Source organism: Lagopus leucura, unplaced genomic scaffold (assembly GCF_019238085.1).
Source record: "Lagopus leucura isolate 7727_CA_CO unplaced genomic scaffold, USGS_WTPT01 Super-Scaffold_73, whole genome shotgun sequence".
In the NCBI taxonomy this organism is placed as follows: domain Eukaryota; kingdom Metazoa; phylum Chordata; class Aves; order Galliformes; family Phasianidae; genus Lagopus; species Lagopus leucura.
This window is the reverse complement of record NW_024962252.1, coordinates 35,948,774-35,967,917: the sequence shown is the minus strand read 5'-3', so window position 1 is coordinate 35,967,917 and position 19,144 is coordinate 35,948,774. Positions and strand designations below refer to the sequence as shown.

Here is a 19,144-nt window from a genome sequence, read left to right as displayed (position 1 = left end):
CAATACAGTTGCCAGATTCAAAGAGGAGAGTCAATAAGGTACTCCTCCATTTTTAGAATGAGTACCACCTCTTTTGTAAAGTTGCATTAAGTTCCTGGATTCTTGACTACATTTTGTTAGTAATTACTTTGATCTTAAGAGATACTTGCAGTTTCCATAAGTGATCCATCATAATGATTGGTTACAGGCTTGAACAAACTTGTTCCTGACCACTGAGGAGTTACAAAATATGTAAATGTTGTTTAGGTTTGTATCCAACACACAAAACAACAGTGTCTGATTTTGCCAAATGGCATGGGGTGTTGCTTTATTTTATCTAGAAGGGTACATCATTTCACAATGAAAACAAATTGCATTTCCCTGATGATACAAATAACGTTTTATAATTATATGTATCTCGTGCAAAGGTCTTTAGCTGAAGTTTGCTCTTTTAACATGAGTAAAAAACAATGATCTGAATACAAATATTACTTCACGCTGTCCTACTGCCATTTGTCAACTTATTTTAAGTGATCTCTTCTACTGGGAAATAAGAATCTGACACATCCTTAACTATCTTTATGGAAGTCCTTTTTAAGCTGCTATGGAGAACAGCAATGAACACCTGTTCCTGTGAAGTCCTCTCTTTTGCAAAAAATGGCATAAAGGTACAAAAACTGACTGCAGATAGGATGTTTCACTGCTGTTGTATAGGAAAAAGAAGAGTGTTGTTCTACTGTTTACATATCCCTAACATTTTTATTGTCACAAAAGGAAAAAAAAAAAAAAAAAAAAGAAAAAGAAAAAGAAAAAAAAGAAAAAGGAGAGGAAACATCAGTGTACTTATCTGCTTTACTTACTATATTTATAATCCGTAAAGATTTTAGACCTGCTTGGGACAAACACCCCATTGCCATCAGATCCGGATAGATTCCCTCTTCTAACACATACTGGTTACCAGAGAATTCTTCCTGGTCAAAAACTATACAGCTGCAGGAAGAAGCAGAAGAAACTGTCTTTTAGGAAAACTGTGGAAATAAAATGATGGTAGTGTTTCTGAGTCTTTAGTAAGAGGTACTTGCAGAAACATCACGCACAATGTTTTGTCCTGATAAGCTAAATATCAATGCATATGTGTGTATACCACAAAGCATTGTTCTTTGTAAGTTCCCACAGGTAAAACCATTTCAGATGTTAGAAAGCTGTTTGATTATTATTATTATTTTTTTTTTTTTTAATTTTTACCCATTTCAGTGATTTTTCAGTACTCGTTTGATATAACTTACCTGCCACCTAAAACTTTTGAAGACTTCACAGTAAATGAATCAATACATCTTGTGTTTTTTTCAAGTATTTGACAGTTACCCTTGAATTCAGGCTCTGAAAATAACTGGACCTTTAAAGAGTCATAAACATATTTAAAAACAATTAATGCTTTAACCTTCATCAACACATCTCTACCATTACTTCTACAGCTGCATTACTATATATTCAATATCCAGATTAATTCAGTTTCATAGACTTTTGTTACATTTTCAGTGTCATTACTCAAACAAGGACTGCAAAGCCAAAAAACACCTCTGGTTGTAAATAATTAAGCAGCATACAAAATAATTCAAAGAACACTAACAAAGGTAGCTACTTCAACTATCTGCTGGAGAAGACATAAATCCCCACACAACAGATAGAATAGGCACATGATTAGAAAAGGGTAATAAACTGTTCTGTTTTAATTTCTTAATCCATTTGATCTCAAAAATGCATACTCCTCTTATGAGCAGTATTTATCTGTCTCTCAGAGCATAAGTGGTGCACAGTCCTGGCAAAGTACTCAGACAGCATGCCAACAGGTGTGGTAAATATTCTTGGGGCAGATGGGCTTTATGTGCCTGTTGCAACTATAGCTGAAGTCATGTCAGTTCTTTCTTTCTGTGCTCTGAGGATGAGAGGGTATGAAAGGATAAGTCACCCAGTCTTTTGTCCTTGTTAAAAGGAAAAAAATTCTAAATAGCAAACCTGCTAATTTGGTTAGAAGACAATTAACTCTGATCACACAGAAGTCATTCACATTATCACATGCCTACCAGCTTTATTCACTCTTAGCAGAGATACGAGTGCAGGCATGCACAGCATTTTCCAAAGAGGAACATGCTGACAAAGGATACAGTCTGTTGACTACAAGCCATTATTTCTTAGTTTCCTTAGGATAAAGTCTATAGTCGTAAATATTTTTTCATGCATATAGAAGAAAATAAGCAGCCTGGAGATTTCTATTCCCCAGAGTTCATACATATTCCTATACTGGATACTCCAGTAAGGCGTGTTACTAATTATGAATGCAAATTGGGAAAGCCAAGACTTTTCTCCCTGGTTTTCAGTTCCATGACACATTCACCATTTTGACTGAAATGAAAGTAACAACTCCCTACAGACAAAAAGACAAAAAGGTTCAGAATTATGAAAGAATTATGAAAAAAGGCTCCTCTTTAGTCCCACTGTCAAAGAATGTTCTAGTATTTGCACACAGGAGAAAGCCTAACAAAAATTTTGTTGACCCACTGAATAGACAAATTCACTTTGCCATTTCCTTCTCTTTTTTATTGACAAATACAATGTTAACTTTTAAGCCCAACTCAGAAAGCAGCATTTGTGACTGAATGAGTTTCACTTCAAGTGCAACCACCACTAGCAGAACAGTTAATAAAGAAACTAGGTTGAAAACAAAGTCACAACTATTGAGTACAATTAACTCAACTTCTGCAACAGACTCCAGATAACTTCAGCTGGTCACTGAAGCTCTGCATAGATGGGCATAGGCTCCAGATCTTCAGAACAATTCTAATACTCTGAAATAGCACACCTACTGACCCAAAACATCAACTTGGCCTCAGAAAACTTATAAGGACAGCTATATATTACATTACAGCTTCCAAGGACTTTCATGGCCTTAGTTAGGAAGTTCAGAAAGCAGCCCTCCTTCTTCACTTAGCATTCTCACTCTTTGACTAATGGACTATCTGTGCAAAAACCTGGGTGTTACAGTATACAAAAAGCCTGATCCCATTTACTGATGTTACACAGACCACTACAGAGTATGTTTCATGCATTTAAAGAAATATCTTACCTTGACTTTACCCCTTTCACTTCCAACAATATCCTACAAAAATTTGGAGAACAAAAAAGAAAAAAAATTTAAGAAGTGCTAAATTAACAAACATTGAAAAGTTTATTATTAATCCCTGCTTAAAGAATGTATATGACAGCATGTAAGTTGGATTCAATAGAAAAAGACTACCTAGAAATACTTCAAAGAAAGTTGCAAAAGAAGCATAAAATTAACCCCTTACCATAACAATGGGTTGAACTGAAGATATTTTGCAATTCTTCCCCCCCCATGCCTCAATGCTGGGATATAGCCCTTTATCCAGTATGTATTGCTCTCCTGTAAATTCAGGATTCTCATAAGCCACCCACCTAAGAGAAAGAGAAGAAAAAGCCAGTGGGTGTCACGTTACTTTTTCCAAAATGCAAGACTGTATATTCATTATACCTTAACGTAAGAACAAATCGATGGTTTATCCCCTCAAATGCTAAATTGCAATGCTATTAAATCTCTAAATCAACAAAATTATGGATCTGGTTCACCAAAACTCTTGCAAATTCTATTTCAATTTGCCCCACTATTTCAATATGATCCAGAGTAAATAAACTAAATCAGACCACAAGTTCAAATACATCATCTGACCTGTTCCATATATTCATTGATGACCTGGATAAGGAGATGGAGTGCATTCTCAGTAAGTCTGGAGATGACAGCAAGTTGGGAGGAAGTACTGATCTACATGGGAGTAGGAAGACCCTACGAGGCATCTAGACAGTCTGGATAGCTGGGCTCAGGCCAGTGGGATGAAGTGCAACAAGACCAGATGCTGGGTCCTGCACTTCAGCCACAACAACCCCAAGCAGTGCTACAGGCTTGGGGCAGAGCGCTGGAAGACTGTGTGGAGAAAATGGACCTGGGGACATTGGCTGATCCTCAGCTGGACATGAGACAGCAGTGCACGCAGGTGACCAAGAATGCCAAAGGTATCCTGGCTCGTATCACAAATAGGGCTGCCAGCAGGAGCAGGGAAGTGATCATCTCTCTCCTGCACTCAGAGGGTACTGTTTTCAGTTCTGGACTCTCAATACAGGAAAGACATTGAGGCTCTGGAGTATGTCCAGGAAAGGGCAATGAAGCTGGTGAGAGGTCTGGAGCAGAAGTCTATGAGGAGCAGCTGAGGGAACTGAGATTGTTCAGTCTAGAGGTGAGGAGGCTCAGGAGAGGAGAGACCTCATTGCTCTCTACAACTCCCTGAAAGGAGGTTGGGACAAGGTGGGGGTCAGACTCTTCTCCTGCATAGCTAGCAACAAGACAAGAGGGAATGGACTTCAGTTACATCAGGGAAGGTTCAGGAGGTTAGGGAAAAATTCTTCTCCAAAAGAGTGATCAGGCACTGGAACTGGCTGCCCAGGGATGTCATTGAGTCACTACCATAGGAGGCGTTCACGGAACATTTAGATGTTGTACTAAAGGACATAGTTTAGTGGAGATATACTGGTGGTAAATGGATGGTTGAATTGGATGACCTTGGAGGTCTTTTCCAACCTTGGTGATTCTATAGTTCTATGATCTGTTAGATACCTTAAAAGCTGTCTCCAGTAAAATCATTGAGATGTTTCAAAATTCTGTTGTTTTATCAAGTTTTTCTTCAGAATATCAGGCAAATATCAGAATAATATTGTTTCGTTAAAACTAACTTTCAGAGTAATTTGGGCAATAAGATATATACAGGCAACATTAAAAGTCAATATTACAAAACTTCAGATGTTTTTAAGCAAACACTCAAATCTGCAGAAAGTTAAGGTACAACAAAAGGCATAAATACTAACGGTGGTAGAGTGTGACGTCTGTGAACCTGCTGGAGTTCACAGACATCAGCAGGAAGAATTTCCTTGATCGTTTAGCATTAAAGCCATCAAAAATTTAATTGGATTAGTGTATATAAGCTCAAAGCAATTAGTATGACTATTTAAGCAGACCTCATTCCTGATACAGGCCACAAACTCAGATTTCTGCTTCAAACTCACAACTTCAGTCTCAGTCAGAGACAGTTAACTTTTAAGACAAACAAGTGAACTACTAGAAAAGCAACCAAATCATTGCACAGTCTCTCCAACACTCAATTATCACTGCAGTGCTTTATTTCTGCTCTGAAGTACCTGCTATCAGCTGGTCTTGCTACGTGTAGTCTACTACACTCAAGTAAAGTTTTACGGCATTCTTCCAATCCAGGGTCAGTGCTCCTGCATCAGCACTCCCTTGTTTTTGTCACAAGCTACATAAATTCTGCTGCCTTTCACTGACAGAACTTTTTTTTTTTTTTTTTAAAGTACTGACATTAGAACTGGTCATAGTAACAAGGGGGAATGGTCTTAAGCTGACACAGAGGAAGTTCAGGTTAGATATTAGGAGGAAGTTCTGACACAGAGGGTGGTGACTCACTGGAACAGGTTGCCCAAGGAGGCTGTGGATGCCCCATCCCTGGAGGCATTCAAGGCCAGGCTGGATGTGGCTCTGGGCAGCCTGGTCTGCTGGTTGGTGACCTTGCACATAGCAGAGGGTTGAAACTAGATGATCATTGTGGTCCTTTTCAATCCAGGCCATTCTATGATTCTGTGATAACAATTGAGTTTCATTCTTTCATTTGTTATATTTATGCATGGACTGGGACATCTTCTTGGTTATACAAGACAATCTACCCATAGCTTTTCATTTTTTCCTATGCATTACATAAGGAGTGTATGCTAGCTTATTCCAAAACACACTTTCAGTAGGTTCTTCATACAGAAGGTCAACACCAACAACAGCAACAAAAAAAACCCTGACATCATTACAAGTATTATATTCCACTAAGCTGCAGGTTTAGTCCAAGAACAAATGCCAGATTCTCTGCACAGACAAGAAGTGAGGTGACTTCAAACCGAATATAGCTACAGCAACATGTACATGCTGCGAGTATGGACTTCCTGTTATTTGTCCATGGCAAGCACTCACAGAGTGATTCACGTTTATCACTATTTACATCTCTTGGTTTGCCTCAGATATAATCAATTATTCCAAATTGTTATGCACTAATTACTTAAGGCACTTTTCAAGGCACATTTCAAAATTGCCTCATCGTAATTCATCAAAGAGACACTGGTATGTAGAATAAATTAAGCTGAAAGTTCAAATGTCTCAGGTGTGTTTAGACCTGTATGCCACATGTACCAAAAGAAAATTAGGTTTCATTAATCAATTTCTTGAGTGGATTCATGTTTGATTTTTCAATGCACTAATACCAAGGTACAACTGCAATGCGTGACAGTTGAACTTCATTGATATTTATGAAAACAAGTGTTTCTGATATTAAGTGAAACATAAAACATGCCAGATCCCTTCCAGGGGCCTCTCAATAGCAGGCATTTCTTTTCCTCCTTTCTAAAAAGGAGCCTGAGTACAGAAGCAATGAAACTTTAAGAGTGTTTATGTCAAAAACAGTGGGATTTAAATTAATAAGTCTTGCTCTTCTATGCAAGTCAGCCCATACTGGAGAATTTCTGGAGTCAAGGCTTGCTGGTGAAATCCCTGTGCTCTTTCACTTGTTCAGAAGCCCACACAGCCTTCCAGCAGCACGATAACAGCAGCAGGAAGGGGAAAACTGAATGCAGCACCAGCTGAACCTCTCAAACTTCAAGACTATCCCTAGGACAGAGCACTGTTTTAATCCAACTTCTGACCAACAGGAAGGCCTACACAAGACCTAGCCTCCATATCTAAGCAGAAGAGTCACACCTCAGCACCACAAGAACTGAAGTTTTAGACTGCAGCCTACCCTACAGGGAGCAACTTTCCTTAACATAATAATTTGGTAACCTTCATCCCAACAAACTGCCTTAAGTAGGCCAAGCAACAGCCTCATCCCAAGTCACTGCCAAAAGTGTGCCAAAGTCCTCATTCCTTTGCATTGCCTGTCATGCTGGAATCCTGCTCTCAGTGTTGCTCAGACTCATATATAGTAGGACAAATCACCTGCTGTGAGCACCTGCTTCCTTCTCTCTCGGCTACAGAAGAAATCATAGAATCAAACACCTTAGTATTAAACTAAATGACACAGCTGTAAAAAGTTAAGCTTTCAGGCACAGAAGATCTCCTTTAGGTCTGAAATAGAATCCATAACATTTAAACCTTAAATACTACATGTAGACAACAGGTTTAAATTGGTCTATATGTTAATCTCATAGACCATGTAGAGCCAGGGAGGAAAAAAGGCACTTGAATGACTAACAGGAAAGAAGAGGTAATTAAATTCCATTTGTAGGAAAGAAAGGAAATGTGTTATTTACCATTCTCATTTGTGCTTGTGATTTCTAGTGTCCCACAGACGTGTGAACTTTTTGTTCTGTTCAACATCACTTTAGCTCAGAGATGTAGCTATATTAGTAGCTAGATTTAGTTCAGAGATGGAGGGAAAGAGAAAACTCTGTTTGAAATGTTCCTGCAGGCAACCTAAGGCCTCTTACCTATTAAAGAACCCAATGGGGGTTTGTTCCTGTACAGTGCCTCCTTAGTTCCACTCACATTACCATCCTGAATGCATTTAGATTCAATATATTATATTTTGACTACTATCTGCAAACTACCCATTACTTGACGATTTCCTCACTGAACAGACACGCACTAGAAGCAGACAAATCTGTGCTGTGGACTAATCACTTGAAAATCAGAAGGAAACCAGTATGAATTACAAGACCACAGTAAAACAAATACCTGTGCAGAACACACCCCTGAAAACATTCTTCCACCTACTTAAAGAAAGGATCAACTAAAATACAGGGGCTTTTTCACTAACTTTGGCAAAAGCTTCCCATGTTTATGGATAAAGAAAAGGCACATTCGGAAACACGCAATTCTTGTGATTTTAATAACCATTAAACATAAGCTTGAAGGACTATTAAGCAAAGAGGAAAGTCAAAATTATACAACGCAGTTGCTTTAAGTACTTGCTTAAACTTGTAAAGGGTGTTACCCGTTGCTATTAAATACTTTCATTTTCCACCACTTTCAGTTCTGCCAACTTGGGAGTAAAGATCAAATCCTACTTTAAAAAAAAGGCCTCTCCTATTTTCAAGCAATCTGAATTTATTTTCTCCTAAACCAAACGGTACAATAGAATGCCCTGGATTCTGTGCTTGGCCAATCTCTGAAGAATGCTTGAGAGCAAAACATAAATCAACTTAAAAGAAGTCAATACTCACTCATCACTTTTGTATATATTTTTCAAGGTGTCTTTAGAATGGATTTATCTAAGACATTAAAATACTGCTTAGAAACATTCCTCAGACACAACAGCTGAAAATTTTAATGCAGCTAGCTCTCCACTGCCCCCAAAACAAAATATTCATTCCCCAAATGAAGAGCTGTGCTGTCTTCAGCATACAGTTTAGAGATGCATTTTAGCTCAGAAGTTGTTCAGTAGTATCTATGTTCTGCTGTCTCAGCCTTTCTTTTCTTTGATATACCCTTTAAATTACAGAGCAATCAAACTCATTATGTGGGAAATACAGATTACATGTTATCTATTACTGCTATATCTGCTTACTACAGATACCTGTAGTTAAGAAAGAAAAAAGTTAGGGAAAAGTTCAGGGCTTCTTACAGTTCACTTTTTCTTTTTCAAATGAAGTATTTTCAGTACGACACCAGGAAGGTTACTTAGAAATACTGCTACAAGCTTTTATTGAACCTGAAACAGTTCAATATGACATCACTTATATGCTAGTCTAAATAGATCTAGGAATTGCTCAATGGATTATTCATCACTGTATGACTGATTTCTTGGTAGGAAAGATATAAAAAAAAATTCTACTTGAGGTTACTTAATGCTTAAAATAAAACAGTTTTATTGCCAATCATGACTTTACATGATTCAACTTCCTGTCACACTGGCATTTACTAAGACCACCACCCCAAAATGCTGCAACACTCACAACATCTTTGGGTACAAAATGCTCATACCAGACTGTAAAAGTGGACTGATAGTAACTTGTTACAAACAATACACCTAAATAAAAAACATGCTTATTGCTACAAATTACACCTTTAAGAGACTAGCGAGTAAGATTACAGGAACAGGAGCAGTCTGTGGGACAAGGGTTTTGTTTGTAATAACTTCTAGCCAATTTTACCATCAAAGTATTGGAGTCACTCTTAATTACTAGAATACTCATACTGAAGTACGATTCCTATCTCAGCTGCAACAGTCACATTTACTAGAACAACTACACAAAGGGCGTGATAGGCACCCACAATTTGTTTCCCAACCTTCAGAAGAGATTCTTTCCCATGAATCTTCCTTGCATATTACAGAAGACATAAGGGCACAGCGGCTTCAAAGGTCACTATGCAGAAAAAACTGCTGTCACATAACTTTCATACAGAAATCAAAAGCATTCCTTTGAAATGCACTGAGCTCAATTCTACAGTCTTTACCCAGACAAAATTTGCAGAGATATCACACAGATAACATGCAGAAAGACTTAAGGTGTGGCTGGGTAAGGCAGAGCTCTCAGCAAGTCACCTGCATTCCAGAGAAAGAAACTATATCTCAGATTTTGGTACTTGGAGACACGACTGCTAATATTTGTTTATATTTCCAAAATACTTTGATGCTGTCTCCAAGGCTGTGGAATTCAATCTGCAATTAATGTAACCAACAAATCAAACAGAAAGATATGCCAACTTATTAACTGCATGTGACAGCACAAATGACACCAAGCAGAGGATATGGCCACACCAACCAATAGTTTGAAGACCCTTAATGAACAACACTCCTCCCCACCCCTCCGAAAACAAGAAGGATAAAAAATTTTAATTGTGGTATTCACTGCAAAAGTAATGCTACTTTTCAGAAAGAAACAGCATTTTACACACAACTCAGAGAAAGAGTAATTTGCCTCTGGTCAAGCACAAGAAGCCCAAGCAAAAAATCAGAAATTAATTCCATGACAATTTTGCTGCTGAAATGCTTCTAAAAATACAGCCATGAGAACAACTATTTTTATCTCTCCGATTTTATCTCATTCACTTTCATACTTTGCAAGTCAGCAAACCAACATCTCAACGCTGTAGCCAACACGCTCCAGTCAAAAGCAGAAATTTTTATCTGAGGACATAACAGAGACACTACAAGACCAAGTACAGAAAAAACATGATCAAATTCAAAAATTCTAGAAATTGCAGATGCACTATTAAACAGCAGTTAAAACAGCACTTACACGCCACTCAGCACATTTATAGATTGCGTTCTCAGCCCATATCCAGTGTCTTTCAAATTGGAAACAATTCCTAACACATTAATGTTAGAACCTTTTGATCCGAAGTCTTTTTCACTGTACATTATCATATGTGAGCTTGTGAAGTCCTGTTAAAAAAAAAAAAAAAGAAGTGCCGTAAGAAGAAAGCTACGTGATGCCTCAGTGTGCTCAGGAGATAACAACTCTATGTTCTTGGAACTTACACCAACAACAGGTCTCAGAGACTGCAGCTCTTCATCATAGCCACCCCAGTCTGTCCAGTCCCGATATTCTCCTTCTTCCAGTAAATACTGATGGCCTTCAAACCCAGGCTTTTCATATGCGACCCAACTAAACAACAACAGAGACTGTGCGTGAAAATGGACTATGGCCACTACGTGTTGTGTGAAATTTGTTCTTTCCCCCATCTTCTGTTGAAGATATAGCCGTCTCCTAAATGTTTTTCCCACTGACATTAATTACATTACAATTTCAAATGGAAAAAAAAAAAAAAGTCTAATAAAAATACTTGCAAAACATGCCAGAGGTGGAAGAAAAAAGTGAAGATTTACATTAGGATGACCACTCTGTTTTGAAACAGTGTAGCCAGGTAGAAAGACAAGACCTAAAAAAAAAATACAGCAACTCCTCCTGGCTTGTAATGATACAGGACTTCCAAGGTACTTTGAGAAGCTTTGTATCCTTCTCTAACCAAAGCTAGATGAAATTCTGCAACTCTTCAATGCATGGAGTTAAAAACATAGGAACAACATCACAAGAGGAGAGAGAGAAGTTAGCAGATGTAGGCTGCTCTGACTGCTTGACAGCCCTTCTACCACTTCTCTAACCTCTGTGAAACTGCAGTTATAAAAGTATTGACTAGAATGCAGCCACTGTTGTGATTATTTCCAAATTTAACCCAGATGTAAATCTAAAATCAAAACCAAATAGTTTCTGAATTTATCCACTGCAGTTTCAAATCTACAGAGTTAACACTTAATGCTGATGAGGAAATACTGCTAGTGTTTTTTCCCCATACTTACACTCCTCCCAGTACTTTGATGGACCCCATTGAAGTAAGTGAAAGTTGTGTCTTTTCTTCTGATTCCTTGTCACTGAGCATGAAGACCTCTGATTCTACTTCCACATGTCTCCCTTCAAAGAAAGGCTTCTCATAAATGACTACCTGTCACAGAAACAAAATAAAAGAAAAGCTGCAAAGACCATGATAAATTCTGATAGCAGACAGTTTCTTTTGCATGGCTGCATAAAGGGAGGAGATTATCTCTGTTGGAGAGGGTCCAGAGGAGGGCCACAAAGATGATCAGGGGACTGGTGCACCTTCCCTAGGAAGATAGGCTGAGGGAGCTGGGCTTGTTCAGCCTGGAGAAAAGAAGGCTGTGGGGTGACCTCATTGCAGCCTTTCAGTACCTAAAGGGAGCCTACAAACAGGAGGGGAATCAACTCCTTGAAAGGGTTGATAATGGCAGGACAAGGGGAAATGGTTTGAAGTTGAAGGAGGGAAGATTCAGGTTAGATATCAGGGGGGAAGTTTTTTACTATGAGAGTAGTGAGGTGCTGGAACAGGCTGCTCAGAGAGGCTACTGCTGCCCCATCCCTTGATGTGTTCAAGGCCAGGTTGGATGGGGCCCTGAGCAGCCTGGTCTGGTACTCAATGGGGAGGTTGGTGGCCCCAGCTGTGTGGGGGCATTGGAGCTTCATGATCCTTGAGGTCCCTTCCAACCCAGGCTATTCTGTGATTATGAAAGCAATTCATGATCTCTCTTTTCAGGATGTCTTCCCTTAGACATGCAACATTAGGATTTAAATGTTCATTACCTGTCTGCATCATGCAGGTAGCTGTTAATACTGATATTTGCATATATAATAGATGCATAAATTAGACAAATTGCAGTTTCATAGTGCGGTCACATGCAGCATGACCAGCCACTAAGCAGGCAGTATGTGACCAAGATATACTTATCTACCCACACGTAGTTGATGTGTGATAACAGGACAACCAAATAAATACTGATTTTTACCTTTGGGTCTCCAGGACATTCTACTTTGCGGCCACCCTATTGGAGAAGAAAAAAGAGAGAGAGAAATGAGTAGTCTAAATCATCTTAAATTCTTCATAAAAATCTGGAATTAGAATGAAAGCTATTTTGTAGAATACAAGTGAAAACTAGGAAGATCAAAAGCAGAAATGGATGCAAATCAAGAACTTTATAGATTAAAATGTTGTGGTTTTTAGACTTACATTTCTATGAGTCCTGAAAAAAATGTAGCCACCTTAAGACACTGCTTCTAATATATAAGTGAAGGTCACATAGCTGGCAAGTAATAACGACATTTTACCATTTTCAAGGGCCTCATAGACCTAATGTAGGCTTCCTTCTTCTCCCAGAAAGCTAAATTGGGATATTCACCAGGCTCCAACATTAAAGGGACTCCCTGGAAACCGGGTTCTTCATAAATTAGCCATCTAAAGCAAAGGGGGAGTAGAAAGCAAAAAGTAAAAAAAATAAAACAAAAAAAAAACAAAAAAACAAAAAACAAAAAAACCCAACAATCACAACAACAAAAAACCAAACCATAAAAAACAAATCCTAAATCAGAGAAGTAATAATTTGTGAACAGAAAAGAACAAAACAAACTCGACTCAGGCGAAAAAAGAAAAAAAAAAGAAATAGTGTGCCCCTAAAACTTTGTTTCTTTGTCTATACCATCAAAATTCCCAACTATAAACTGGTGCACTTGCAAACTTCTGTATTTGTGAAGGGAAACAGCTTACCAATGCACGTGGCATGTTTGAACAAGTAAAAAATAAATAAATAAATAAATATATATATAAAAAAAAATATACACACACACACACATATATATATATATATAAAATGCTGTGAACAGACAATCAAGAATTTGACTGTCTTATTTGGGAGCAACACAAGTTTTGAACTGAATTTTCAAGACTTAAGGCTATTGTGTATTATTTTAGAATAGCCTTAAAATATTCACATCAGACTTTCCAGAAGTTGAAAGATCTCTATGAACCTAGACTTGCATTTGTTGAAAAATCGACTCGATAGGGAACTCAAAACTTGTATTACTAGTATGTTAAAAACAAACCAATCAACCAACCCAAACCAAATCAAACAAAAAAATCCACAAAACACTGATTCCATTGAAATCTACTTCTTCATGGTTTGTATCTGCTAATGAGTCTAGTTTGAAAGGCATCACTTTCAACATTCCTGACTTGGACAGCAACAGTAGTTTTTCAAAGCATTTACAAGAAAATCTTGACCAGTAATCACTTACTGGAAACACAGAAATCTACTGCTGACCTCTGCATTGAGGGTCACAATGTGTCTCTCCCAATAAGATCTACCAGTCACTCAGACATGCAGCATGAGGCAGGACATAAAGTACTAAGCAGAAACACCTTATACAACCAAAAGGTTGCCCGCTTAAGGATCATAATGTGTAAGTCTGGTGACATGAGGCAGATAAATAATTAAATTAATCTCACACTTTAAGCTAATGTAAACTGGCACACGTTGGTCTAGCTTCACTGCAGACACGTGGTTCCAAGAAACAAAGAACTTTGCTTTTACTGACATGTACAGCCAAATACTGAATGTATTGTGTGTCCTATAGCCACCCAACTCAGTAAGCTCTCAGCTTCACAGAAGAATTTTAAGTACATGAGAAACCAAGAAGAGAATACAATCAGAAGATAATGGTGCATTGCCTCATTTTTGTTGGCAGCTTTTAATAAACACATTTAAGCACACACAGTGGGAAACTTTCAGATCCAACCACACCTACACGGTGAAGTGACTCAGAATCAAACCTTCCTCAGCTGCCAGGACAGTGAACTGTCGTGCCTGCAAACTAAGGGAAAGAAAGAACCCTGCAACACACACCAAAAAAAAAAGTAGCAGCAATTTACTGTATTTCTTATGCAACCAATTGGCAGAAGTAACATCTTTCCACCTTTCCTGGATAAAGAATTGGTAACTGAGAAACCTAATTTGATTCACAGTGAAAATACTAGTCCACTTTTCTTCAAGAGATCAAAATATAGCTGAGAGAAATTAAGACTTTAAAGAGTTTACACAAACTGCACAGGCCTTGCTTCCTTTACTAAAAAATTGTTATTTCACTATTCAGAGAATGCTTCCAAGAGGGAACAGAAACAAAGTTGGAAGGTAAATGAAGCAAATTAATAATCAACCTCCAAATAACGTATCTGATTTTATTACTCTTGGCAGACATGTAATTTGGAATGAGTTTGCAGTTCAACATAAATAAGCTTCTGTCAGAGAACCAACTATGTGAACATCTTAAAATTTTCCTACATACTCGAGTGCTTCATAGTGTTCCTCCAAAATCAGCGTGAAAAATTCATCAGATAAAATACCTTTATCTGATAATGAAAGTGCCTCATCCATCATGAGATGTATTTGAATATCTCTTTGCAGTGTTATGTAATACTAATCCTTAGTTGGGCAATTATCAACGGTTAAATATACCATTAGCAAAAAGGCAAATGCTACCACAACCCAAACATGGCACAGCCACCAGGTCTGTACACCCTGCAAAACATTCTGCAGGACCCAGGACCACTAAAAGCAGTTATACTCCCTGTTTCTAAATGCAGTTTCCCTTCTTTTCGCACCAATTTTGCTGGTGCCAATTTAAGGCATACTTTAAGTAATGATATACTTATTACATTATCAAAGTTATCATTTCTACAGTAACTGGATTGTTCCTTGGCCTCCTCTATCACAAAACTTTGCTTAGTTCATGGCATGCATTATAATCCTAATTTACATGGCTGTATGTTTTCAGGTGACATAGTATACATTCTTAATTGTCAGTATAAATACTGATCAATTAAAATGCACTGTGAAATAAAAGGATGCTTTCACGAGATCACACTTCATGCTAGGCCTTACTTCATTACATGACAGCTTAAAAATGTTCAGTACAATCATTTCAAGTTTAGAGATAAAAGCAGGTAGGAAATGTGGTGGTAAAATGCTATGGTGAGACATCTCTCATTTCTTATAAGTTTGCCTGAATGTGAAAAAGCAGCAGAGGAAAATTCATACTTTTACTGCAAATTCTTTTACCCCATGCAATTAAAAGAAAAATAAAACATTATAAGGTGTCACCCTAACCAGGTATGAAGCATTACAATGATGTAACAATGTTACAGTCAACAAGAACTACCAAAGTGTCTGACTGGAATAAACACAGCCTGCTTACATGGCTGATAGATGTAATCAATGGTTTAAAAGAAATTCCTTTCATAGCAGTACACGTTCACACAAAACTATGCACTTACATGCCCCAGTGTACTTTGATAGAACAAGTCTTCTGAGTGCTGCCAAACACCCCTGTTTCCTCTGTGTCGTCAAAAAAGGAAGTCACGATTCCTAGCCCTTCAGGTTCTGTATACAAATCAATTTGACTGACCCTGTAATCCTGAAAAAATGAAGATGGCAATAATTACCCCATCTGTGCTGTAATTAATGCGGCTAACTAAAACAGCTTTGTAACTCCTGCTTGTTTTAAATTGCTTCCCCTTCTTGTCAATTACTACTATTATCAGATTCCTGCCATAAAAGTAAAACTAGGCCAGTTGCCTGTCTCTGTTTGGACCAAGACCTCATCAGTCAATCTTTAATCAGCATGTACACTGTTTATCTTCTGCCATCTAGGCAGGAATGCATCTTCTTTCATCAGTTAATATCTCCTCCAGCAAATTAAATCCTAACACAACAACAAGCAAACCATTCTTGAGAAGAACTAATTTAAACAAGAACTGTAGTTACAAGCAATATATATTCCTCCCTTTTTCTTTACTGGTCAAATACCTTTATAGCTCATGGTTACTTTGGCAATCTGCAAACATATATGCTTAATGGTAGGTTAAAATGCATGTAGGAAGGCTGTTTCCAGCACATATGAAATTTCTCAATAGGTTTGTACACACAAGTTATTTTCTGAGTAAAAAAAAGATTTGAAGGTGTTTAATGCTAAAGATTTGTTGGGTATAAGTCTGTTCTATACATTAATAAAAGATAACAAAAAAATGCTCAACAATCCATGTGTTTTCAAAATACAAGTCTGTGGATTTACTGACCAGTGTTCTGGAAAGATTTTCCCTAAGAGATTTATCAAGCTGAAAAGCATAACCCTACATAAGTTTCTATAGCATTTTCTGAGCCGTTTCAATGCAAAATAATTTTCTTCCCGACGTACCCTTTCACTGTTTTTTAGCCAAATCCCTACTTCAAAACAAAATTTAACGAAATTAAACAAAATTAACAATTAAACAAAAGCAACAGAAACCCCACCCACCCACTCACACTGTGACCGTATGAGAAATCCAACCTGCAAGATTGATTTTTCTTAACAGTATAAAACTTCATCAAACATTAGGACTTCTACAAGAGATTCTTTACTTATATTACTTGCCTTAACAACATGCCTTATCGAACCAATCACTGCAGGCTTTAGCGATTCGCATTCATTTTGCTCTTCACCTGCACCCCAAATATCTGGGAATTCCAGTTCACCTTCTTCCAGAGGAATGGAAGGACCTTCAAAATTTGGTTTTTCATAGAGTATCCAGCTTAAATTAAAAAAATCATCAGTTTAAAATGTTTTATCAAGTGTGAGTTTCAAAAATCATTTTCCCATTTAACAATTTCTTTTTTCACAAGAAGCACCATTTCCAGACCTTCCATGCCACTCCAACACAGCTTATTCACCCAACAGTGCTGATGCAAGTCATTTCTGGTCATTGTGATATTTTTTAAAGCAATTATGAAAACAAGGATGCCTACTGCTGACTTTGTAATTTCATCAAAAACTTCTCCACCCTTTTCAAACTGATGATCTGGGACTGCAGGAGTGTTGTCTATGTATAGCAGACTTCTGCACGAGATACTAATCAGAACCAATTTGTAGGTCAGAAAATGTTGACACTACAGACTGCTGTGTCATGTATAAACAGACAGGCTACTTGGATACTATGAACAGCATCATACAGTTCTACAGGGGCTGGTATAGACATGCTGAAGAATGCTCAGAAGACAGCTTTTATTTTTAACTGTAGGTTTGAATAAACAAGTAGATAAAAACTATATCCATTCACATATTTAAAACTCTCCCCTAGAGCTCTCACTTAAAGGGAATAAAAAAATATTCCCTTAGTACAACTGAAAACCATGTTGGAAAAGAAGAGAGCCTTGGTTTACACAGGCCAGATTTTCATTCCTGTTTTCTGAACTAAGCAGCCATCAGAACTAGGATCTCCTACAGCAGCTAGTCCTTGTTTATGCAGCTTGCTATCAGATCGTTACTTTTGAGAAAATGCCGTTTGACCATATTATAGCCTGGTCACAGCTTAAATTACCATACTATCCAGACCAGTAATGGTTGTACTTTTAACACTCTAAAGAAGGTGACAGATGAACTGGTTTTTAAATAGACAATCCAGCCTTTAGAGAAAAATTCCCTCTAGACTCACCAGAGAAATATCTGCACAATCACTTCATATATTTGGCTAAGGAATTTATCTTCCTCGTTGAGATTAATGTAGCCCTAACCCATATCAAACCTGTCTTCAAAACCCCTAGCTATCCTGTTAACATAATTCAAATACTACTTAAGAATCCATAAAGGAGAGAAGAATCAAAGGGTAGCATGGACAGAATTTGTCTTTTTATCTCACTGAGGTGAAATGTTGAACTCTTCCAAATGGAGCACTCACTCCAATTTGTCAGAGAAGTTAGCTAATACAGAGCTTCCTATAGCAGGAGGTAAAATACCATGTTTCTTTGAAAAGGTGTCTACATTACATTGGCAGCTGAACACTGGTTCAGTTCCAAAGGATTTCCAGATAGATAAAGATCTCTGGGTAGATTTATCAATGATAAAGAGTTAAAATTCATCTTACCATCCTCTGACAACTTTAACTAAGATTGTCGGTGACAGAACCCAAGAACTGCAATCCAGAACATCATGGAAAACTTCAATAACATTCTCTTGATTGTCACAGTATATCACCAGCTGTGTTTAAAACAAAACCAACATCAACTATTTTTGTCTTGCTGTGCTTTTAAATATGGAGAGGAACAGCGAAGAACATAAAATTGGTCTTACCTTCCCAGGCCTGGGATTGATTTTACTTTGTCCATTTCTTGAAAGTGTCTAATAAACAGTGGGGAGAGAAAAGTCACTTATACAAAACAAACCAAAAATCCATTCAATAAAGATGCTAAACTATAAAAAGTTACTGAAACAAAATGAAAATTACACTGAACAGTAAAAAAAACTTCACCTACACCTAGCTCCTGCCTCAATTCCTCCTTCTTCCTGAAGAACAATAGTTTGCCATGAGTAACACACGTTCTAATTATTATTTCTTTTAATTATCATCTCACTGAAGACAAGTATTCTCAAATTTGAAACATTTTAAAATTTCTTTTGATCAGCTTTCTACTTATTCCAGGAGTTTCAGACACTGAGAGAGTACTCATAAAACTGGCATTATGAAAGTACATGCTCTACAACTTTCAAGATATTAATGAATATGTTAGTGTCTGCTAACCACAAAGAAATAAATAATTTTTAAGGAATAGGTGATAAGACTGAGGAAGCATGGTGGCATATATGTTCATGAACTAGATATTATAATCAATTTTTTGCTGAACATCTTCTAACAAGGTAAGTATTCTCCAAGAAGTATGAGGCTTTGTAATAA

General features: G+C 37.5%; 1 protein-coding gene across 2 annotated transcripts in view; it reads right to left on the bottom strand.

Moving 5' to 3' along the window:
• The window catches only part of CRYBG1 (crystallin beta-gamma domain containing 1), a 42,532-nt gene that overhangs the window by 13,098 nt on the left and 10,290 nt on the right, over positions 1 to 19,144 (bottom strand). For both annotated transcript variants that reach the window (XM_042891809.1, XM_042891818.1), the window contains 13 exons: positions 18,544 to 18,591; positions 18,338 to 18,450; positions 16,852 to 17,008; positions 15,716 to 15,855; positions 12,718 to 12,844; positions 12,399 to 12,434; positions 11,400 to 11,542; positions 10,581 to 10,707; positions 10,339 to 10,484; positions 3,327 to 3,453; positions 3,104 to 3,136; positions 1,266 to 1,375; positions 840 to 969 (listed from right to left, as the gene is read on the bottom strand). In XM_042891809.1, coding sequence (XP_042747743.1) covers positions 840 to 969; positions 1,266 to 1,375; positions 3,104 to 3,136; positions 3,327 to 3,453; positions 10,339 to 10,484; positions 10,581 to 10,707; positions 11,400 to 11,542; positions 12,399 to 12,434; positions 12,718 to 12,844; positions 15,716 to 15,855; positions 16,852 to 17,008; positions 18,338 to 18,450; positions 18,544 to 18,591 — 1,437 coding nt within the window. The remainder of the gene's footprint in view (positions 1 to 839; positions 970 to 1,265; positions 1,376 to 3,103; positions 3,137 to 3,326; positions 3,454 to 10,338; positions 10,485 to 10,580; positions 10,708 to 11,399; positions 11,543 to 12,398; positions 12,435 to 12,717; positions 12,845 to 15,715; positions 15,856 to 16,851; positions 17,009 to 18,337; positions 18,451 to 18,543; positions 18,592 to 19,144) is intronic.